The sequence below is a fragment of the Pelmatolapia mariae genome, linkage group LG3_W, assembly GCF_036321145.2.
Source record: "Pelmatolapia mariae isolate MD_Pm_ZW linkage group LG3_W, Pm_UMD_F_2, whole genome shotgun sequence".
Taxonomy (NCBI): domain Eukaryota; kingdom Metazoa; phylum Chordata; class Actinopteri; order Cichliformes; family Cichlidae; genus Pelmatolapia; species Pelmatolapia mariae.
The window spans coordinates 26,853,943-26,879,063 of record NC_086229.1 but is presented as its reverse complement, the minus strand read 5'-3'; the positions used below and the strand labels follow the sequence as shown (position 1 = coordinate 26,879,063).

The 25,121-nt window shown below is 39.3% G+C and overlaps 2 protein-coding genes across 2 annotated transcripts in view; both read left to right on the top strand.

Moving 5' to 3' along the window:
• The window catches only part of LOC135932493 (protein NLRC3-like), a 62,873-nt gene extending 51,981 nt beyond the window's left edge, over positions 1-10,892 (top strand). Inside the window, exons 11-12 of the mRNA XM_065469981.1 lie at positions 9,803-9,849; positions 10,025-10,892. Of these exons, the coding sequence (XP_065326053.1) occupies positions 9,803-9,849; positions 10,025-10,557 (580 nt within the window). The 3' untranslated portion in view covers positions 10,558-10,892. The remainder of the gene's footprint in view (positions 1-9,802; positions 9,850-10,024) is intronic.
• The window catches only part of LOC134621491 (NACHT, LRR and PYD domains-containing protein 12-like), a 328,927-nt gene that overhangs the window by 225,591 nt on the left and 78,215 nt on the right, over positions 1-25,121 (top strand). The window lies entirely within an intron of this gene.

Below are 25,121 nucleotides of genomic sequence, written 5' to 3'. Positions count from 1 at the left end.
TGCATAAGCAGGTAACCTTTAAAGAGCTGTCAAGTGAACATTTATTTACATTTGAGTGGATTATTAGACACTGAAATACAGTGTAAAACTTTTCATAATCATGTGTTTGTTTGTTTAAAAAAAGGAATTCACTGGCTAATTCAGAGATTTAGGTCTCCTTTGTGCCCATAATATATAAATGTGATTTCTTTGGGAATAAAATGTCCAAATTACATGTTTTGGTGTGTGTTGGGCATTAATGAAATTATTATGCCTTTAATGGCACCACATTTCGATATTTAGGGGGTTACTGGTGGTATTGGTTCAGTGTTTGTGTCTTCCTTGCAAAGAAAAATCTTGAATTTTACAATCATATTTTAAAAGCTGTTTTCTCAAAAAAAGATTTGTATCTGATTCGTCGTCACTTTAGCAGGACTTCAATTCAGATCTTCCAGTTTGATTCCTATGATTCTATGTTATGCAGGTTTTTCACAGAGCTGTTGGATATATTAGAATTTGGGGTTTTTTTGAAGATTTTCATCGTGAAAATATAATCAAATGTATTATTTCTGTCTGGAAAAGAAGACTGTCACCTCATTCTTCACCACTGGGCACTGTTGCCTGCATCATCCACATCTTGTTGAATCCTCTCTCACCTCAAACCATGTTTTAGTGATTCGTCCGCCAGATAAAACCCAATTTTGGGGTTAAAAATATGAATACAAGTGTTAACCCAACTGACTTAAAGACAAACCAACACTCTGAGGACCCTTTTACCATTTCCTGGTTGATACACATGCCATGAGGTCACTGCTGTGATAATTTTTTTGTTTTTATTTGATTTATGGCCTATCTTTCTGATAAAACTCTGTGTCACAACCATAGTGCGTCAACACCAAAGTCAATGTAATGCAAGATTTAATTTTTTTTTTTTTTTTTGTAAAAAGAGCTTAATTTAGGTAAATTGTAGAGGCCATAAGCATCTGATGAAAAACAAGATGGCTTCTGTAAGAAAAACATGTGTTATGAGAGAAACTAGGGTATTTTGTCAGCACTATCAGATGTCAACACCATCAGGAGTTTTGTCTGACGGTGTTGACCCTTTTTCTAATGGTGTTGACAAATGCAACAAAAGTTAGCTATTCATCAATTATAAGAAGTTATTTTTTATTAATATTTCAGTCAAATTACTTCCTGTGTATTTTACTGATATTTCTGCTTTAGAGATGTGTCGAATATTATCGAATTTGCCTCATCTTGAATCTCATTGTTTATGTATACATTATTAATCATGTAGGAAAAAGCTTAATCCTCTGCATTTGACCCATTCACTCAGTGATGCAGTGGGCAGCTACAAATCCAGGATAGCCGCTGTTCGTTGGATTTGAACACCCAACCTTCCGATCGTGTGGCATCTACTGAGCTATCTCTCCCCTGAGAGCTGGTCTTTAAGTGATGATGTATGAATACTGTTTCCAGGCCCGAATTACTCTGTGTTTATTAAGCCTGTTGTGCTGTTAAAATGTTTTTTTTATCTTGTTCTGTTTAATCTGAACAAGCCACTAAAAACAGTCAGTGATCACTGTTGGCCTAACCATCAGAAACCCTTGCATTAACTTTTATCAAGTGGAAAAAAGTTAGCGTTCATCCTCCAGCTTCACTGTGTTTATGTTATGCTAACATAGCTGTGTTGCTAGAGATCACCTAGCACATCATTATATACCAGCTAGTCCAACTTCAGTAACCCTACAAAAGTCACTGCTGTTTAGTTTTCTGTCTTCATTTATGTTGGAATGTAGGTGGAAATCAGCGAGCTAACGTCTAACTCAGCCACACTGATCATTTTATTAAAAATGAAAGAATTTAGACAGTTTGTAACTCTCAGTGATGCCGCAGAGTTCCTTTGACTGCAAGGATCTGCGGAGTTTGGACCTGGAAACGGCTAATGGCATCAGACTTAAAGACCGGATAGCATTTCTATTGCTTAAAACATAATTGTGTTGTGAATATTCATCCTTAATCTGTATAAATGCATATGGTTCAGAATAATTATAGTAATTACAAGATGGTACATTTCAGGCTAGAATGGCAAAGGGGAACCTGTCAGTAGAGGAACGAAAGAGAAGGAACAGGGAGTATCAAAAAAGGAGAAAAAAATTAACAGCCAGCCTGAGTTGAAGAAAGAGTTTCTTATAAAGGAAAGGGAAAGATGGAGAAACAGAGTGAAAGAGGGAAAAATAAAGAACATCAGTGATCTGAAAGAAAGAGAAAAAAGGCAGAAGAGAAGCTTTTGGAAACAAGCACAGAGAAACACAAGTACAGAAAGTCCAGCGGGGTCTAAACTGCTGGTGAACTATTAAGATGTAGAACTTGAAATGTGCAAAAACAGAATTGTTATGATGTGTCTTGTGATATTACATAAGTTGTTAAGGTTTAATGGTCATTTTGAAAGAAATAATATCTTGTTTTCTACTAGTGTGTCACCACCGTCAGATTTGTGCCACCACCGTCAGCACCTTGTCAACTCCATAAAAATAAAACCTGTTTTGTCCCTAATCTCAGGAATCACTGGTTTTATATTTTTAGAATCTTCAAAATAGCCACCCTTTGCTTTAATTACTACTTGGCACACTCTTAACATTCTCCTGATAAACTTCATGAGGTAGTCACCTGAAATGGTTTTCAAGCAGTCTTGAAGGAGTTCCCAAAGATGCTGAGCACTTGTTGGACCTTTTGCTTTCAATATGCGACCAGTCTCATCCCAAACCATCTCTACTCAGTTTAGGTCAGCTGAGGCCATCTGGCGCAGCACTCCATCACCCTCCTTCTTGGTCAAATAGCCCTTACACAGCCTGGAGGTGTGTTTGGGTCATTGTCCTGTTGAAAAATAAATGATGGTCTAACTAAACACAAACTGCATGGGATGGAATGTCTCTGAATGGATGCTGTGGTAGCCATCCTAATTCAATCTTCAGTTTTGAAGAAATCCCCAACAGTGTCACCAGCAAAGCACCCACACACCATCACACCTCCCTCTCCCTTCTTCACAGTGGGAACCATGCATGTAGAGACCATTCATTCACCTTTTCTGCATCACATAAAGACACAGCGGGTGCAACCAAAGATCTCAAATTTGGACTCATCAGACCAAAGCTAAGATTTCCCCTTGTCTAATGTCCACTCATTGTGTTTCCTGGCCAAAACAAATGACTTCTGCTTATTGCTTTTCCTTAGCAGTGGTTTCTTAGAGGCTATTTGACCATGAACGCCTGATTCTTGCAGTTTCCTCTGAAAAGTTGATGTAGAGATTTGTACGCTACTGGAACTTTCTGTGGCATTCATCTAGGCTCTAATCTGAGCTGTTGTGGTTAATGGTTAATGGACTGCACTTGGAGACACATTAAAAATTTTAGCAGTTTCCTTGACTGACTGACATTCAGTTCTTAAAGTAATGATGGATTGCCGTTTCTTATTACTTAGCTGATTGGTTCTAGCCGTAATTTGAATTCTAACACTTGGCAAATAGGGCTGTCAGCTGGGTACTAACCTGACTTCATTTTTGTGTAATCTGAGTATCATTAAGTAATTTGGTAACATCTAGACTGATGAGACTGTGTTTAGAGACAGCATTTTAATCATTATTTTGAAGGCTGTAGATTGGAGCCATTGCTCTAACAGTGTATAAATGTAACAGGGCTTGGTGCTGATGCTAACAGTGCTAACTGCTTCAGGCTTTATTTGCACATTATAAGCACATTTAGCTTAAACAGAATAGTAAACAGCTAGTACTGCTGGGACTTTATATTTTCACAAGTTAACATGAGGCAATCAGTGAAAAGTCTAGCCATGAGAGTTGTTTTTTGTTGTGAGAAGAGTGGGGCTACATGCAGTGATGCTAGTGTTAGCCATAATAGCACCTTGCCCTCACCAGGTGGTAAGTGTGAGACCAGAAGACCGTCTGCATCAGCAGGGCTCCATTTCACTGCAGTGTCACATTCTTCATATATCCATGCTGGACATTTTAATAGACTGAACATGTCACGGTCCCAGGTTTGGTGCTTTTGTAGTTTAGACTTCTTGTTTATCGTAGCTGCTCTGTTTGGTTGCTTTACGGGTTCTTAGTTCAGTTTTCCTGTTAGGTTTTATTTTATGTTATTTTGTAGTATTCTGAGCCTTCAGGTCTCGTTAGTTTTAGTTACTGTTTGTATTTTTGAGTTTATTTACTGCCTCAGTGTTCCTCTACATCTCTTACTAAGTTCACTCAGGTGTTCCACTCATGATTTTTATTCACTTCCTGTTTATTTTGGTAGTTATCATCTCTGGTGTCATATGTTTAGTTTTACTTCCTTCACTGGCATTGTCTAAAATTGTTTCAGCTGTACAATATGTTATTAGGTGTTTATTGTTTTCCCTGTTTTCCATTTGTTCCATGTTTTCATGTTTGTTCTGTTCAGTTTTGCTCCCCGTGTCTCGTTATGGTTATTCATGTCAGCTGTGTTTCTCATGTGTTCTCACTTTCTTGTTATCCTTCGGTGTATTTATGTCAGCATCTCCCTCAGTCCCGTTCTCCCTCATGGTTTTGTGTCTCTTCTTGTGTTTCTCTAAATGTTTAGATTTATTTCCCAGTGTAGATTTTGTATTGTGTTTCCCATCTAGCAAATAGAGCTGTGTTTTTTTTTTTTTTTTGTACGTTTCACGTCATGGCCTTGCCTGCACACAGCCAATTCATGACAGAAGTTCCTCGTTTTCACTCAAAGCTTTCTGTAAATAAAAGAATAAGTGTTATATAGATTCAGTCATATCTTACTAATGTCAGTGAATGATGATGAGTGAGGGAGACCAAGCCTGCATGCTGGTAGCACCTTATCCACAGCTCGGGTGGGGAGCAGTTGAAAAAGGTTTTCTAATTTGTAAGGAGGAAAAAACTGCAGCTACAAACTGTGACTGCGTCTTTATAACAAGAACGTTAGACATTCAGACTGGTTTTCTTAGTGGATGATGATGTATTCTCACACCGACCCTTCATGGCGATGCTGCCATCCACCCAATGCTCCTGGATTCATATCTTTATCACCAGCCCTCACAGTACTCCACCTTCATCAGCTTCATGCTCAGGAGCCTGAATAGACAATAATTCTTTCCATGGGTTATGGTGGGACATTGAGAGCTGAAGTCAAACAGAAGTGAGAAATAAAAGACTGATTCATTTCTATTTTGTCTTGTGATGTGGAGCTTTGTTCAGAGCATTAAATCCAAGCGAAGATTAGTGTCAGGTACACAACGGCAAAGGTGTTGAGTTTTTGGTGTGAGTTATCTAAATGGAGGATGGAGTCAGACTTTAAGCTGCTGGACTAATTCACTATATCCTGTTCTTCTCATAGAACCTAGATACACAGACTCACCTGTGACACAGTGAAACACAGTGTGGGCTACACACACATTAGAAAGTGGATCAGTCACGCTTGTAGAATTATTTGTAGTGCTGGGCAACCATGAACACGTTTAATCACAATTAATGGCATTGTTATAGCAACATTCAATGATGAATTCAAAAGTAGTGTATTGTGTACTTATTTAAATAGTACTGCTGTATGAGAAGTGCAACATTCAGTGTGCAGATGTGAAACAAATCAGGTGCTTTCTAACAGCAGTATTCCCTTTAACACAGTAGCAGTTCAAATATTTCTGTCAATCTGACCTGAAACATGAATCCAATCAAATCAAATTTCCAATCGAAGTTATTTGCCTCTGCCAGGATGTTAACATTTGATCTATTTTGTTCACAAAAAGGTTCCCCTCAGAGTGCAGAGCCACAATCATAACATTATAACAGGCACCTTTGATCAACAGCAAGTGAACATTTATAAATGTGTGTTTTCAGAACAGGAACCAGCAGAACTATTTTTCTGTTATCAGGTAGCAGCACAAATGCTCATTTACTGTAAAATATATATCAGCAGCAACAGAGAATAGCCTTTCAAAAGTACAGTTGTGCAGCTGTGACCAAGTATTCATGTACAGTTGAGGCCGTGCTGCATGTTTGGAGCAGCTCTCTAATGGACAGGCCTCTGTACTGATGGTGGGCTCTGCTCTGTATACACCACACTGCTCTCAGCTGAGTCTTCCTTCTGTTCACAATCAGACTCTGATGAAGCAGCCAATAGGGACATTTTTTTCTCTGGTGGCTCAGATCCAGCCTCCAGTCGCACTGATTTCCTGCTAGGTATGCAGCCACTCTTTCCTTGTTCAGTTCTTTCAGAGCCTTTGCCATTTTGGGAGGGAGTTCTTCCTTTCCACCATCAACAAGTGCTGGTCTGTTGGTTGGGGCTCTCTCTCAAATATTGTTGAGGGCTAACTTACACTGTTAAACAATTTGAGATGACTGTTGTTGTCTGTTGGGAATTTTCACTTATAAACAAGTTAAATTAAATTGAATGGCTGGAAATGGATAGATGTTATTGTATCTGACCAACAGAAAATCACTGTTCACATATAGATTGTTGTTGTGTGTGTCTGCAGTCTGTCAGGGTGTCTGATCACAGAGGAAGGCTGTACTTCTCTGGCCTCAGCTCTGAGCTCCAACCCCTCCCATCTGAGAGAGCTGGACCTGAGCTACAATCATCCAGGAGACTCAGGAATGAAGCTGCTGTCGGCTGGACTGAAGGATCCAGGCTGGAGACTGGACACTCTCAGGTATGGAGAATGTCTGATAGAGGAGGAAGAGCTGGAAACATTTCCTGTATCCTTCACTCACTTCCTGTTTGTTTCCTGCAGATGAGACATGAACAGTCACACATGCAGGACAGACACACGAGTCTAGCTGGATAGTACATGGATATTTATCTCCAAGGAGTCTGTTTGCAGGAACATTAATGATAAGTGATAAATCATGTTGAGAATTTAATTAAAATTAAAACTACAATTAGGTCCATAAATATTTGGACAGAGACAACATTTTTAATATTGATTACCAAAGGGAATTTTAAATAAAAAAAAAACTGAGATGCAGTTGAAGTTCAGACTTTCAGCTTGTGTTCAGTGGAACATTTTAAGAAAATTAAAGGCTTTTAAGAGTGCCTTATTTTCCGAAAAACACGTCAATAACGACAAACCGCTTGCATGTTCTACAAAAAAATGTTTGTTGATGGGTATCTGACGGACAAAAACCAAATCAGTTCCACATCACTGAAGTTGCACCATTTTTACAAACCAATTGTGGTTCATCTGTTTCATTCAACGATCCGCTTTCGCCCTTCTAATTCTCCGTCACCGCCATGCTTTTTCCGCCATGTGCGTATGACAACAAAGACACTGCGAATGCACGAATACCCATATTCTATCGCAATATTTCATTTCATTTTCTTATCATTGCCTAACATTATACCGATATTACCATTTACAGTATAATATCGGCCAGCCATAATTCAAAGGCAACTTCTGAAGCCTCTGCAGTTCTGGTCAATTAGCCCCGAGAAACAGTAATGGTAAAGGTCTCTGATAGAAACTTACCCAGGAACATTTTAGTCACCACTTGTAGATATCTCAGTATATTTAACAGTGCAGCAGTTTGGGAAAAATCTTTCTGTTCCCTTAATACAGATTAAGATTAAATTCATCTCTTTACAGAGAAGCCGAGGACAAATTTATCCTAAATTTTAAAAAAAAACTCTGCAGCCAGGGGAAACTGTTAGCTGTGCTTTATCAAAAGAAAACATAAGGACGAGAAGGACGGAGGACCCAAGTGCAGGTACCACACGGAGGCAGACGTAGATGAAGCAACAAAGAGATGTCTTTATTTATGACACAAAGCAAATCCAGCGTCTTAAACTGTGAGCAGAGAGAATAAACACCAAGTGGCTGCACAAGTTCTCCATAACTTACGATAACATTCACTGACGAGGAATAGCTGATAGTCTGGCAAGGAGTGATTGTGTGCGCTGGCATTAATACTCCGCAGCCAAACTGATCACAGGTGCCGCCAGTCAAAACAAAGAGAAGCCTCCACCCCAGGGAGGAGACACGAGGGATGCCCAAAACATTACCACGCCCAGACCATGACACAGTGGTTTTCGTAGACAAAGGTCACAATGTGCTGTAAAAAGTCAACACACGCTATAAAATAATGGAAGTGAAAACAATAAATAGATACATTTAGAGACGACCCAGGTGGAAGATACAGAAGCAGGAAGGAAGTGACAAAAAGGAGTGTTTATTGGTCCAAATGCAAAAGGAAAGAATGAGAAAACACAAAGTCCATAAAACAGAAATCCAAAGGACAAACAGGAAAAGAGGACATTATGTACACTGAGCTGATTGGTCTGTGTTTTTGCTCACAGGCGGAGAGTGCTTTTGAGTGTTTTCGTCATAAAACACCGTTTTTACCGTTTCTTCCGGCAGTAAATATAAACAACGATGGTATTCAGGAAAAAAAAACCCAAACAAAGAAGAAAACCAAACATTGCATATATTTTTATCATAACTCTGGTTTTACGTGGCCTATCAACACAATTTAAAAACTGGTATAAAGTCCACACTTTTTCCATCAATTGTTCCGTCTGTCCTGCTCACATCTCTAATGGTTGTACACATTGTCATTAACGTGGCTTCACTCCACATCAGCCACGCCACTTTGCTAGCTAAAACACCGGTGTTGGCACATAACGACGCTGTCATAGCCTGTCAACGACATTGATTAGCTGCGTATATACGAATGTGAATCTCATCATTGGCTGGACTATGGGATAAGGTGGCATCGTTCTAATACTATACTGGAGCAGCCAGTCACTTACTGACTAACACTGCAAAACAGAATTGTTAAAGTTTTAATTTTAATTTCAATTCAGGTTAGATTTTTTTGTTGTGTGCAACAGGGATTTTCTGTGCGCAGGGACCATGCGAGCAGTGCGCAATTGCGCACGCGCGCAGCTTAGAGTGAACATTGCATATAAATCAAATAAATAATATATCATTCATATATCAAATATTCATAATCATATATTCAAATACCTGTCATCTTCACATATTTAACTTTGTATTACTACAGTCAGAGATGCTACTGTTTTTCATTTGATTATTTTTAACATGTATGCTAACCAACAGCAGTCACAGTTTAATATTTATTGTTCTATTTTGATGGAATAGAATACTATTGTAACATAGATGATTTTCTACTTCCCAGTTTGTCTTCATTAAGTTGTCAGTAATGTGACAATAACTCAGACTGCAAGTAAGAGACTGACAGGTGACGCTCAGTGATGTCAGCTGACAGAATGATTCAGTGCACTAACATGAGGATCAGAGTGTTTGCTGAGGAAATACACTGGTCCCTTAATAGTTTCAACATGAAACAAATACATGGTCCGCTGTTTATGTGACAGAGGCAGAAATCTCTCTGTGTGCATGTGGAGAAATCTGCTGTTAAATCAGAACATGAGAAGGTTTCAGGTGGCATTAAAACACATGAAAACAACGCTGCACTCACTCGTAGGTCATGTAGAGTATTCCCACTGACACCAAGAGGAGAAAAACAGCTAGCAGCAGAGGCAGTGAGGCATCCTTTCCAGCTAAACAGAAGAAGAATATAAAGATAATGAAGGCCACAGTTTGAATCAGTCATATCTCATTCAATACAGTGGTGTACTGACAGATCCAGGATCAGTGCAAATCATCAACAGTTTGATCCACATATGGATTGACGTGTATTTTTGAAAATGTTGGACTGCTCCTTTATCGGTGTGTAACAGTACGTGTATAAGAGCCATGTAATGTCCATGTGTGCATGCTGAAAGAGACTGTGCTGGTCTGACCCCCCTCCTCCTTTCAGGGTGGAGCCTGCTGGAGAACAATGGTTGAGACCAGGTCTGAAGAAGTGTAAGTGTGTTTTTAATGTGATTCATGAAAACAAAGCAGCAAACATTCAACCATCTTCAAACTGTCACATCACTCATTCACATCTCTGATGTCAGGAGTCATCATCAAAGTGTCAATCAATGAACAGATGATGGATCAATAACTGTAGCTGGATTGTGTTTGTTCTCTCCATCAGATTCCTGTCAACTCACAATCGACGCAAACACAGTACACACAAACCTCCAACTGTCTGACAACAACAGGAAGGTGACACGTGTAGAGGCGGTTCAGTCATATCCTGATCATCCAGACAGATTTGATGTTCGTCAGCTGCTGTGTAGAAATGGTCTGACTGGTCGCTGTTACTGGGAGGTCGAGTGGAGAGGATACGTTTATATATCAGTGAGTTACAGAAGAATCAGAAGGAAAGGACGCAGCGATGACTGTTGGTTTGGACACAATAATCAGTCCTGGAGTCTGAACTGCTCTTATGAAGATCCTCATTCAATCTGGCACAATAACAGACAAACATGGATCTCCTCCTCCTCCTCCTCCTCCTCTGTCTCTAACAGAGCAGCAGTGTATGTGGACTGTCCTGCTGGCACTCTGTCCTTCTACAGAGTCTCCTCTGACACTCTGATTCACCTCCACACCTTCAACACCACATTCACTGAAACTCTTTATCCTGGGTTTTGGGTGGGTACTCAGTCCTCAGTGTCCCTGTGCTGAGTTGAGTGTAAAGAGTGTCCTCCTGTTAGAGTCTGTACATGTCTGTCTCTTTCTCCCAGAAACGCATTTTCAGATTCATGGATTCAATCAGTTGATGTTTTAAACTGTTCTAAATGATTCCTTGTAAACTTCTTCCTCTTCATTCCTTTAAAGATGGAAGCTCCCATTATTCAAGGATCCACATGTTGTTTTTCTGTCTTTTTTCCACTCAAAGCTTCACAGTGAATATCAGTATGTTGTGTTTCTCTGAAGCTCAGTTCACAACCAGCTCCTCTGCATTTTCAACAAGTCTGAGCTCATTAAAATGAATCCAAATGTTTGATTTTTCTTTCTTAATGGGATATTTCCAAACTCTCTTATTGTTTCACTCATTGTTGGAATCTCATCATTTGAAAGTGTTGCAGCCAAAGAAGCTGAAAATATTGGCTAAGTAGTTTTGAATGCAGTTCTAACCAGAAAATGGCATGTGGCTTATCTAATAAACAGCAAAGGCTTCAATCCTCATGTGAAACTAGTCTTGTGTTTTTCCCATGTTGAGCAAGAACATGGTGCAGGATGTAGGTAACAGCTTGGTTATAAAACTAAACATGTGTGTATAGCACTGCATATGTTGTGTATCATTTTAGTTTGTAAGACACATGAAAACTATCACAAAGGGTCCTGGTGAAGAATCTGATGGACTTTGGTAACAGACATCGAATTTGCTTTGATGTCAAACGAAGCTGTTTCATTGATTTTCATGCAGCTCTAATTTCATAAAACGCTGCATCACAAACCAAGAGGAAGTGATATCACATGTGTTTATGTGCACAAAGCAGAATGAACTCTATTGCTGACAATAAGTGATTTTCAAACAGACTGAGCATTTCTGAGGCCCAAAATAAATTTAGTAGTTCACTGAACAAACAATGGGCTTTGAGCTCATTTCTTCCATCATTAGTATGTATTATATATATGTGTGTATTATTGTTATGCCCCTAGACATTATGTGTAGAGACGCACATAATGTTTGAGGACAGGGAGAGGCAAGTACCCGCCCTGATTCCCAAGCCAAACATCCAAAACCAGTTGTAAGTAAAAAAAAGGTGATTTTATTGAAGGTGATGAAGCATAGCTCCAGGGTGAACCCAGGCCAAAATAATAAACAAAAACCAACTAAGTCCCACCAGAGAAAACTAACTAAACCCTAAGGAAGAAACAGATCAAACAAATGACAATACTAACCCTCGCTCCCTAGCCCGGAAAACAGGAGAAAACTGTTCAAAAGAAAAAGGCGGCTCACCCCTTCCGCTTCAGCCTATGGGTGCCTAAGCACTAAGTTAATATACTAGGAGCGGCTCTCACAGAACACGCTCACAAAAATACACAGCAAAAGTATAGGCTGGAAACCAGGGCCAGTACCGCGTTGGCTGTCAAACTGTTCGCTCGCTCCTCTCTCTCTTCCCACTGGGAGCTGTCAGAACGGCTTTTTGAACGCGGTCACGTGTTCCACGGTCCAATCAGCTGCTCACTACTCTTCATTAGGGGAGGGACCTGCAAAGAGTCTTAAGCACAGTAAAAAGACAGAACAAAACAGCCCACACAGAGTGCTTATGGCCACAGCCGTAACAATTATATTAGTATAATATATATTAGGTGCCACTGCTGCTAGTTTCAGTCATTGTACAAATGTACTGTTTACAAGGTTGGAAACCTGCAGTCATCTGAGACTGAAGAAGTCACCTGGATCAGTGACCAAACGTTTCTCCCACTGAAACCGTCCAGATGAACAGAATCAGCCTTTTGGGATTAGCCAGCAATGCAGCATCATTGTTGTACAGGTTAATAGGTTTCCAGGAATGAATTGATGACCATAAATAGCTGCAAAATCCAAAAACAATACCAGCTGGAGTTCAGGTGCATTTTAAGAATTCAAAGAAAATTAACGATGGCAAAGGGCGATGTATTCTTCCAAAAGAACTGACTGAAAAAATGGTCGATAGCCTCATTAGAAGAATAATTTGGACATTTGTTAGGAACTCTAACCAACAAAGCAAACCAAAACAAGAAAGCAATTTCAAACACATACATTCAACAGACGATTTCCATGACTGGAAGTGTTCAATGCAAAAATCCTACATTTGTATGGGTCACAAGCACATCAGCAGCAGTCATTATTTGAATCCGTTTAAATGTGTTGTTTCACTGAAGAAGTCATATTAAACAGTGATTTAGATCACTGATATAACACGTTAGTGGGGTTAGCTTCATTGGAAACTCTAAATTGCGCACAGATGTGAATGTGGGAGTAAATGCGAGTGTAAATGGTTGGCTGTGGCTGTGTCCCAATTCAGCGACCACACGCTTCCCAATTCAAAGCGTACTCCAAATGCGTTCTCCAAATGCAGTCGCCAAATGCACCGTCGGTTTCCCCAAATTTGAAGTGTGGTCAGGTGTAGACTTCGTGGTCCCATATATCCCACAATTCATAGCGCGGCGCTGGGTGTGGATAATTTCGCCAAAAAGAAAAACGGTGGATGCCAGAAGCGCGGCGGGCGAAGAGTAAACTTTAGTAAGTACTGTGTATTGTGTATTTTGTTGTACAGCTACTTTATTTTCAACTTTAATTCATATATATTTATCTTATTCTTTCCCAGTTAAATTTACCCTTCATTCTAATTTGTATTGTATTGTGTATTTTGCTGTACAGTTATTTCAGTTATTTTATTTTAAACTTTAATTCATATATATTTTATCTTATTCCTTCCCAGCTAAATTTAACCTTCATTCTAATTTGTGTTGTACAGTTATTTTATTTTTCAACAAATTCATATATATATTTTATTTTATTCCTTCCTAGTTAAATTTACCCTTTTTAATTTTCATATTTATTTCCTATCTTATTCATAGCCTTTTCTGTTTTTTCTTTAGGTCACGAGCAGTTGTGTAAGCATTTCACTGCATATCGTACTGTGTATGACTGTGTATGTGACAAATAAAAATTTGAATTTTGAATTTTTTGAAATTTGAATATTATGTCACTTATTCATGTGCGAATGTTTAATAGTGAAGAACATTATAACATTACTGTTGGCCACATGTCAGCAAAGTTATGTGACATTAGTGATGTTTGTACTAACTTGGTTTTAAAACCTTTACTTTAAAATATATGCCGTTCAATAGTTGACCTTAATCTTACAGAAAATGTGATGATTTTATGGGTAATTAACCTCATGAGACCCAGGAAAAAAAAGTATTTTGATTTTTTTTTATACAAATCAAGTATTGGGTTGGTAAAAAACACATTGCAAAAACAATTTTGTTTTTAACAAATTTTATTTAAATTTTACAACATGTGCACTCCAGAGCACAAGGGGAGTTCATTGATCACAAATGTGAAACTAACAAAATTCAAGAGCTGATTAAGAAAATTAAATGCTCCACTGAAATCTTTGTAAGCAGGATTTTAAAACATATCTACATAAAAACATCACAAAAAAGTAGATAATGTGTCAACTTAGAAGTCACTGACATTTCACTGGCTATAGGCCATTCGTTTAGGAACAACTGATTGCACTGAGTTTTTTATTTATTTCACAAACATCCATTCATTTATGATATCTAAGAAAGCACAGGGATTTTTTGGAGACACAGAGGAACATTTGGCACTTCACACATCTCACATGTTTCACTTTTGCACCCAAGCATTCTGCACCTGAAAGGCCTTGGGCTGTTAACCATTTCAGGCAAGTGGAGTGCACTATATTTTCTTACACTCTCTTCTGGTTGGGGCTTCTTTTTCTTGATTTCTGGAGAGAACTCTTTATCACTGGTATTATTCAGGTCTTGTTCACATGTTTGTCCCTTGTTTATCAGTTCTTCATCCAAGAGAACCTTGAAATCCAGATACTGGGAGCTCGTTGCATGGCCTCGCTGTCTTGTCGATACTGAAGCCATGAGTTGGTGATGGCCAGATCAATGAAATGAAGTATCGTCCGACAGTCCACTTCTTGGTCCGGCTAAATATTCTATAGAAGCTGAGCATGCAATCACATAGGTCAACCCCTCCCATGTTGATATTATATTCTGCAACCACTGCAGGTCTTGGGACTTGGATTTGTCTCTGTTCTTTCTTTGACCATCTGGAACAGGTATCCTGGGACTCAATTCCATGAGCAGTTGATGCCATGAAATCAGGCTTGTTCTCCATCCACTTGGTGACTGCTAATTCATCAGGTCTCTGTACAATCATTTCTGACAAAGCTCTTGGTTTTGAGCTCAGGATGTTGTCAGCAGTGAAGTTTCACTCTTTTGGGATTCGATTCTTTTGAATTGTTCCTGTACCTAGAAGGCCCCTTTCTTTAAGAGCATCCACAAGACTGATGGTGGTAAAATACTGGTCAAAATAGACTAATGATCCTTTAGGAAGTGTGTCTGTTAAACGCAGGACTGCATTTCCACTTATTCCCATCTGTTCAACTTGAGTGAAGGTGTTCTTTCCCATGTAGGTTTCAAAATCAAGCACTAAACCATCTGGACTGGCAAGAACAAACACTTTTAATCCTATTGGATTTGGCTTCCCAGGTACAAACTGATGAACTGGACAACAGACAGTGAATGGAACGATCTGTTCATCAATACAGAACTTTGTTGGCAACCTTGAGGCAACAGATTGAGGCAACCTTGGAGGACTCTCTTTAGAACTGGTCTGACTTTCCACAGTGGATCCTTTTTCTTTTTGCTTTCTGGCACACTGAGGTCGTCAACCACTTTCAGCAAGGACCTGATCTTGTAGAAACGATCACGTGTCATGGAATCAGCTAAAATTGCAACACTTGTTTTGGCAGCCCAGTACATTCTAATTCTTGGATATCCAAGGCATGCCATGTAGCAACGTGCTTGCACGTGGGTGAATGGGCTTCAACAGACCTTACATGCTTTACCTCTCTAGTAACTTTTTCAATGTTACGGGTTGTATGAACACTGTGCTTGTGTATGATAAGGGCCTTGTAAGGTTGAAGAAGAGAAGGTGCATTAAAGGACAAGCACTGTGGAATTCCCAGTACCAGTGTGGTCGTGAGTTTTTCTGACTGTCCTGTTAAGTGTTTCCACTGCTCCTCTCAACCACTGAGTACAACCCAAATTACAACACCTTACAATAATATGTTCACTAAAGTCTATTGACCAGTATAAGCAAAGACATTACACATACACAAACACATGGAAACATTGGAAATCTGTTTTTGGTGCAACAGCGGTCCCAGCTGCTCGCCTTTATCTAGACCGGGTCGGCTGCTTATTTCAATATAATGAATGTTTAAAGTTTTGTTCTCAGTGTTTCTGTATTGCTTCGTATAGGATCTACCAGCATCATCAGCTGTGCTTTCCAATCCTTGTGTGCTAGGTTACTCTTATAGTGCAATATCTGTTTGCAAAAAGAGAACCATGTCTGTCAAATATAAATATGCACAGAACAGAAAAAAGCTGCTAGTTTATTCTATTTAGAGTCAAGTTAGTGTTTTGTGTCTTTGTTTTAGGCCTAATGTCCAGCAGAGGTGTGTGTAACTGGACTGGTCTGTTATATGTGTGAAATGTGTGCTTCTCTTCAGTATCATCTTTGTCACTGCTGATTCCTTTGTGTCATCATTTGTTGAGAAGAGAGAACAGTTATAACGGAGGAGCAAAAGGAAGCCCTGAAATTTGCATCCAACAAGGAAGTGTTGGCTCACCAGTGATACCAGCAGAGCCCACTGGTTTGGCTCCGGTTGTTATAGATGTTGTTCCTACAGATACATGTTAGTAACTTTATTGTAGTAAAGTATTGTAACCTGAAGATAGAAACAAGCCAGAAAACAGCTCCATGATCTGATCTTAATGATGTTGTTTTGGTCTTTATTTCTGTCTTTCAGAACTGGATTGGAAACTATCAAAGGTCTAAAAACAGCCTCAACCCTCCCAAAGAGCAAACTGTACACACGTCATCTTTCAGCTTACAATCCATTTTGCAGGGATCGTCAGCCAAACAAGGCTGAGAGAATATTTCTTATAGCTGTCATGTTGATGCTGTTTCAATCTTTGGGCAAACACACTCATATATTAGGGCTGATATCAGGGCTGCACAAGTTCTTCGTGTTTGTGATCATGAATAATATAAGTGTGCCTGTTGAAGAATGTTATCATGTTTACTACATTATTATATGTCATGTTATTGTTCTGTATTATATTCACCTTTCACCATCCTTTCCCAGCCCCCTGTTACACCATCCATACAAAGCCAATCTGACTGTGACCCAATGTGTTTGATAGTTTGTGTTGGATAAATAGATTTGACAGACTTGGTTCTGATCCAGAGGGAAACACTCCAAATTCAGATGTAATGAAATGATGGAGGCTGTTTCCTACCACGGTGCTAATGTGTGACTAACAAGGCTCATGGTCTACAGTAGTGATGGGATTTCCGGCTCTTTTTAGAGAACCGGCTCTTTCGGCTCGGCTCACTAAAAAGAGCCGGCTCTTTCGGCTCCGGGCCGGCTCTTCAGGTTGTTTTGTTGCTTTAATTAATTTATTATTACAATAATATAAAATTATGCACAAAAGGAATTATTAATGTAAAAAAAAAGTGGATTTATTTATATATGTTTATATATAAATATATACAGTGGCCCCTAGAGACACGTACAAACTCCAAAAAGCATGTACAAACTCTAAAACACATTTCTAGCGTCAACTGAACTTCCAAAACAGAGCTACCTAGATCACTTAAATTACACAATTGAAAGCATATGTGTATTGTTTGTGTATTTATACACAAACACTCATATATATTCAAATAATTTAAAAAAAAGTTCATTTACCTCTTACTACCACACACCGGTCGTTGGTACTTGCTGGCTTGTGTAACCTCTAGGTAACAAAAGCTCAACACTGCGCCTAGCATCCTGGAGCACTTCTGTTGTCTTTTGTACATGTTTTGGAGTTTTTACGTGCTTCTGAGGCTACGTCCACATGTACATGGGTATTTTTGAAAACAGAGATTTTCCGTTTTTGTTTCAAAAAAATAATCCCGTCCACATGTAAATGCAGAAATGAAGGAAAATGCTGCTAGGAGCATGCCAAAGCAGCAGGTGCCGATGTATTCCTTAAACGTGTAGAAATGTTGGCCAATCAGAAGTCTAGAAGCCTCGGTGGGAAATAATAAACAAAAATGGGGCAAAGAAGCAGAACCGAGTCGTATGTGTGGAGGGACAGTAACTGTGTGTGTATATGTAAGCATTTAAACACTGCAGAGAGTACAATTAACAGTAACAGTATTGTAGAAATTCATTTCACCGAAACAAAACGTGGCGCACAGTGTCATGTCAAAAAAGGCGCACACCTTTGATGCTGTGTTTTCTCCGTTTTCCTCATCCACGCGTAAATGCAAAAACGGAGTTTTCGAAAATAGACATTTTTAGAAATCTCTGTTTTCAAAAATACCCGGGTACGTGTGGATGTTTTTATGTGTTTTGGAGTTTTTACGTGCTTCTGAGCTTTTACGTGTTTTGGAGTTTGTACCTGCTGCTTTGTCTCTAGGGGCCACTGTAAATATACTTTTATTTAGTCACTCCACATAAAATGTAATAAATAAATCATATAATACAAAAACCAAGTAGTCACAGTTCAACTTTTAACTATTAAAATTTTCAGCTTTTCCTTTTAAACAAATTTAAAATGAAACAACACAAAACACTGCAAACCGCAGCACAATTAAATATAAATTAAAATATGAAAACAAAAAGAAGATGCATATTCTCTGTCATATGGGCCTGGATGAATAAACTATCTGAATCCTTTATCATCCGCAAATGAAAATAGTTGTGGATGATTATTATAACTTTCTAATGTGACGTTGTTGTCCCTGGCTTTCTTTCTCTCTCTCTCCCTCCTGCTCTGTTCCTGTGCTACTGAGTGTAACTACCGCCCCTCCCCCCTCTTCCCAGAGCAAAGCACAAGGCTCGCATGCGGAGTGAAGCGGAAGAAAAGTTCGAGAGAGAGGGTGAGAGAAAGAAAAAAAAAACCCACGGCTCGCGATGAGGAGCCGGCTCGCGTCGTTCACGTCACAGATCCGGCTCTAAGAGCCATTTCGTTCGCGACCGACACATCACTAGTCAGGTAGGATTCCTACTACTTTTTTTTTTTTTATTCACTACTCCTGTTTCATTTGTGGATTTGCTTGGACAGCCTGATAGCGACTCCCTGTCCGTCTGGAACAAAGCATTTACATTTAGAAAACATTTACAGAAAATACAAACACCAACAACACATGTCAACATCACATTTTATCATTTATTATATTATATATTATTATCATTTATTCATATTTACTTTTCAATGAAGATGACAACCAACTGCGGCTTGAATCACTGAATTTACACCAAGCACTGCAGATATATTTTAAGACTTCTATGTTTTATAAATAATGAAAAAAATGCGTTGGTTTGTCAATAGAGACACATTAAACCAAACTTTGCTAGATGACAATAAGCACAGTTAAATCAGTACAATAAGTATGGAGCCCTTCCTTCAGAACGTGTCTGTGTAGGTTCTAAGTCATCCAGATCATGGTAGTCTAAGAACCAACCACACCATCATCAGTTTTTCAGCAGTTATGATATCAGGGGCAATCTAGACACGTGTGACAAAACTGAACATGTCACATGACACACCTTAATAAGCATGTGATCCACTCTCAATCTGCACTTTCATTCATTACTTCAACATGTTAAATGAGCTTTGAAGAAATATTCAGTGAAATAAAGCTTTCATCACAGGATTCATGTAAGCACCGGACGAACTTTACAAAGATTCAGTGGATTTATCTTCTGTTTTAGATCAACTTTGATCACTTAGCGCCATCTTAAGTCCGTTTGTTCTAACTTCTCCCTCACTAACATCTCATATGATTTCAGGTACCTGCTGTTCTCCACCTGGCCTGTAGGTGGCCTCAGTGTGCCTCAAACCATTTACCGATGATTACGTGTCGTTCACAGTTCATATTTAAATAGAAGACGTGGGATGTTGAAGCAGTTTAAACACGTCCATCCATCCATCCATGAACATTTAAGAAATCAAAATAAAGGTTTGCTTCATGTCTGAAATATGTAGAAAATATTCTGGCTATAACAGTTTGGGTCAAAGTGCAGATGTTCTGCAGTCTCTCTGTGTTTCATGTTAACATGTAGATGTTGTACCAAAGTGAAGTTTTTTGATGTGACTGCGGGAATGTGAAGTGTAACGCTGAGCTTCTAGAAAATGAAACTAAATGGACTTTTTCTCCTTTATTTATAGGAAAGTGTAGGAGAGCAACAGATGAACAAGTATTACTGTAACAGGAAACACAACATCTTTATGTTCATCATTATCACTGTTTCCTTGTTCTGTCCATCACAAACAAACAACACTTCCTGCTCTCTCTCTGATGGCTCTGATTGGCTGTTTCATTCACAGGAGGTCAGGGCGTCGCACAAACAGCATTAACTGCACAATGACACACTTTAAATCATCTACAGACAAACTTGTGTGTTTGATTTATGAAGAAATAATAAAGAAGTGTTCTACAGCTGTTCATAAAGCAGCTTCTCACACAAACTCAGACACTTCAGTCACTTTAATTTCTTGAAAAGCTGCGTAATAAAGAGCTGAGACTGCTATGAACTGTGTATGATGATTGTATTTAGATTGCTTATTAATGGTTGGTTTACACAGCTTGTGTATGTTTGTGTATGTATGTGTATGCATGTGTAGCAGTATATATTCACATGCATGTGTGTGTGGGGGTGAATTGTGTTGCTTACATTGTTGAGATATACACTGCTGTGCTTGAGAGTCACCATCTACAGGAACCAAATTCCTTGTATGTGTCTGTGCATATACATGGCCAATAAACACAATTCAGATTCTGATTCTGATTAAGCTCTCAGCTGAAGTTTCATTCATTTATTTCAATGTTAATGTCGCCTTTTTAAGTCTGTATGATGATAATTTCATTTAAAATTTTCAAAGTATAACACAGAAACAAACCCCGCAAAAAAAAAAAAAAAAAAAAAGACGCAAACAGGTTCAGGTGCCTTACAGAGAAAACAATTATTTCAAACAAACTTGCACTTCATAATATATGTATATATACATATACACATACATTAGTTTAGTTTAGCCCAATCTGGCTTTTGCAAAGTGTTCCAAAAAGGTTCCAGACATTCAGAAGAGAGTCTTTTGAGTATTTACTGAACCTTTCCATTTGTATTATGGACATCATGTCTGTTACCCACAACTGAAAGGAAGGAGGGGTGGGGACTTCCATTCCCTCAGTATTAGTCTCTTGGCGACAATCAGGCCTAGTTCCAGTGGCCTCTGCAGTTTAACCGGGAGTAGCTCTGACGTCGGAGAACATCCAAAAATTACAATTTCAGGTTCAGGCTGTAAAGGTTTCATATATGCCTTGGAGTACCAGTCAAATATTTTAAACCAAAAGCCTCTTAATGAGGGACAAGACCAAAAGGCATGAAACAAGGTACCTTCCCTTTTAGTTGACCAAATGACGAGAATTTATTATCAATATACATATCTTTAATAGACACTAAACCCTTATCTCTCCAGTCATGATAAATCTTGTCATGCCAAGGAGGCATAAAATCATGATTAAAACATATTGGCGTCTATACAGATGTGTCTGGCAATGCCAAAAATCTTCTAATCTGATTCAAGACTCTAATGGTTTGTTTTAATACAAAACCCAGACATTTCTAAGAGTCTAATTTTTCAAACTTGGTAAATGACATAGCCGACAGAGAGGAATTTTTCACAGATTCAGCTTCCAGTCTAACCCATAATGGGAGCGTCGATGCCTGGTTATCCGGAGAGTCCTGCTGCCAGAACACTAATGCTCTGATATTAGCAGCCCAGTAGTAATGTTTAAAAACTGGCAGACCCAGCCCTCCTTCTCTCTTGGTTTTCTGCAAATGCACTTTAGAGATTCTAGCCCTTTTGCCATTCCAAATATAGCACTGAATGACTGAGTCCAAATGTTTGAAAAAGGCTGCTGTAAGATAAATGGGGAGATTTTGACATAAATATAAAAATTTAGGAAGAGAAATCATCTTCAGTGAATTAATGTGTCCAATTATTGACAGAGGTAGTTGATAGGTTTGTAGTTTGAACCTATTCGCTGGAACGTTGAAGGCAATGTAATTACACAGCAAGCAAGACACGAGTAGGCAACATTCTTTATGTTTCACGTGCACGGGAGAGAACTGGACAGGCGCCATTCCTTCGCTTGACCCCAGTTGCTCTCGTCCGCTCCCCCGTAACACTGCTCTTTTATTGTGGTTCCATGAATATGCATAGGGTCATTAACATATAACAGCATATCCAGGTATACATGTGAACAAAGAATACCCTGTGTGTGTGTGTGTGTGTGTGTGTGTGGTCATAAAATGACTTCCTAACCCTGCTGGCCTGGAAGTCCAGCAGTTCATCTAAACAAAATGCACTTAGCCTAAAACAGACATAGATACGTTTATCCTACCATAAAACAATAAGACAAGGTACGACCTCTCCCCATGCTCCCAGGATGTGGGTGTGAAAGCCAGAGTGCTCTGGAATGCACACAACGTGTGTCTGCAGACTACTAAGGATCAAACCTCTATTAATCTACAACTAATTATAAAACTCTAAGCATATATGAGTAGATATTTCTAAGCATAAATGACAATCAACAATACAAAACCTAACATTCCCTCCTTTTTGGCAGTTATGCTAGAAAAGTACCCAGTTATGAATACCTCATGTCTGACAGTGTCAATGCAAACATTTTTATACTCAGCATATGTCAATCACTCTAAATTACTGTAACGCACACAGTTTGGCAAATGTATTAGAAGTTATCCAATTTTTCATTGATCTCATTCAATGGTAACTGCATCCTACAAGCAAACAAATGGATTGTTAATGGTCAAAAGAGAAATTAACATTTTCAAAAACACTCCAGCTTGGTGGTGCTCCTCCGCAAGACATGTAAATCACACGTCTCTCTGCAGAGTGGTTTAAGTTCTGCAGGGCGTCATAAATGTGTCTTCCAGTTGTTTCCATCACCGTCCATAGGACCAGAGTCCAAATGTATGTAGAATAGACATTCAAACATACCAGTTGAGTTTGTTGTTTATCAACATGGGTCTCAGCTATCGTGAAAGCTGCAGACCTCTTCAGCACTCTAGTTTTATGGCCTCTGCCAACCCCCATCACCTCACTTCAATCCTCTGTCCTGTGGGGGATATTTATGACTACTCCATTGTCCATCCTCTGCTGGAAACCCTCGGTGGAAAGGGTGCTGGATCCAGTTATCTTACTGCTGTTTATGATCCCAGCAGTCTCCAGTGTGCCATCGTATGCACAGTACAGTGACACAGCATTAGGTGATGTTCATAGGAAGCTGCTGTCATCACCACCATAGCTTCTGGTTCCTGTGCTTTTCACAGAATCATGATGCCATCCTTGAAATCCCCCTGCGCTGTCGATGGAGCGTGGCACGCTCCCCTCATCCTTCAGGTGCCCGTCTGTCGTCCACAATCTCCTCTGTTGGTCTCTGGAAAGACCCCTTGGCACAGCTCTCATTCCAACGCAGCTTCGTGGTCCTTGCTGTGGCTCCAAAGTCTGATCTCATGATGGGCCCCAAACAGCTCGACCTTTGACCTCAACCACTGCCTTGGCTGTCAGCTATGCCTGGAATGGGTTCACTTCTCATTGGGCCTCTGAAGATTTCTCAGGAGATTCCTTTCAGCAATTCTCTGACTGCTGCACCTGTATTTCCTTGCTAGGAGGAAAAACTTCTACTTGGAAAGCATGTCAATCATCATCAAACCACATTCTTTAGTTCAGTGAGCCTCATCTATGGACCATCAAAGCCTCATCTGAACATGGATGCACCACTTTGCATAGGTTTAATACCCGTAAATGAACCGTTAATCACACAAAAATCCTAAAAACATAGTTTAGAAAACATAAAAAGATAGTTTCATGTAACTCTATAATTCAGGACCCCTCCTCTTGACGCATGGACACTCCCATGAGTCAACTCATCAAACCTAGATTCCTGTCTGAAAGAAAAAAGCTAGCGAGATCATGTCCCAGGCAACATCAGGCGTCTCCCCCTCTGGAGCAGCACCACCCCGGACCTAACTAAAGATGTTAGTGCGTTTTGCATATCAGGTTTGCTTAAAACCCCGCTCCGCCAGGTGCCTGCATACACACCATCATGGCCTGGAAAACAAGATCTAGAAGTAAAATCAAACTTCACACTTATAAACAATTGTATCATTAGAGTAAGAAGGCATTCAGCATCTGCAGGACAAGTATCACGTGCAGGTTTTCTCAAATCAGTAAACTACAATTATTGGCATAATTCGCCTCAGACATGGATCATTCCATGTACTCAGTTAACATTAATGTAATCGGTGACTTTCCTTAAGCAAAGTCACTCCATGTATATAACATTAGGAGCTCAGTAGTGGCCAGCTAATGAGCCCCATATTAAACTACTCCATAAACACTGCATCTCTCATTTGCTTTCTCATGTTACTTGTCCGTCTCTGCTGAATCCTCTACATGTACTCTTAGAAAAACAAACAAACATTAGCAACACACATGGATAATCCTTGAGGTCAGGCACAAATTGACAGGGTCCAGAGGTGCTGTAAAAAGACCATAAAGTTCTCACATGTTATTCACATCGTCAAAGTAACCTTCAACATTTTCCCAACAACACAGTGTAACTGCATCACCAACTCATAACCTGCAAACACAGTTTTCTTCATACATGAACCCAGAAATCCTGTAGTAGGAAAACATCAACCAGCTATCCCGGTATAAATCACATGATCAAATCACATGAAGAACTGTAATGCTGTAGAAATGTTAGCGCTGCGCAGGTGTACACACTCTTTCTCACAGTTACCTCTGTGAGCAACACAAGGTAGTGAATAACACACCCATGGTTAATTCACAGACACAGAAAATTTTAAACTAAAAGGTTAAATTTGCAGAGTTCACATAGTCATGAGACCCAAGTTTCCTCCTGTGGTCTCCTTCTTCTGCAATAGAGACACACACAGAGATGCACCCACACATTTGTCAGGTGGGGGTTAACTTCACTCAATGGTGTTAAGTCAGTCAGTGTTGTCAGCTTTTGTCAGCTGTTGTCAATCAGTCAGTTTTATTTCTCTTACTCATTTGTCATTCACTCATTCATGCATTCATTCATTCTTTGCTAAAAGTGGAACCCATCGACGCATTCAGTTTCCACCCTCAGCAAAATGACGTCATTTCAAAAAGAAAAGAATTTAGACTGGATTTTCTCATTGAATCCTTTTGGACAGGAACTTATTTTTTAATTGTCCCAGATAAGTGACTTTCTCCTGAGCCCATTTTAATGTGGAGAAACTCACTTGTAACAATTTCCTCGACATGTCGTATAGCGCTTCTGTTCTAATCATGCAGATCTGCTCAAACAGAGATCATCAAACAAAACTTTCAGTGCACTGTGAAAGTATCAA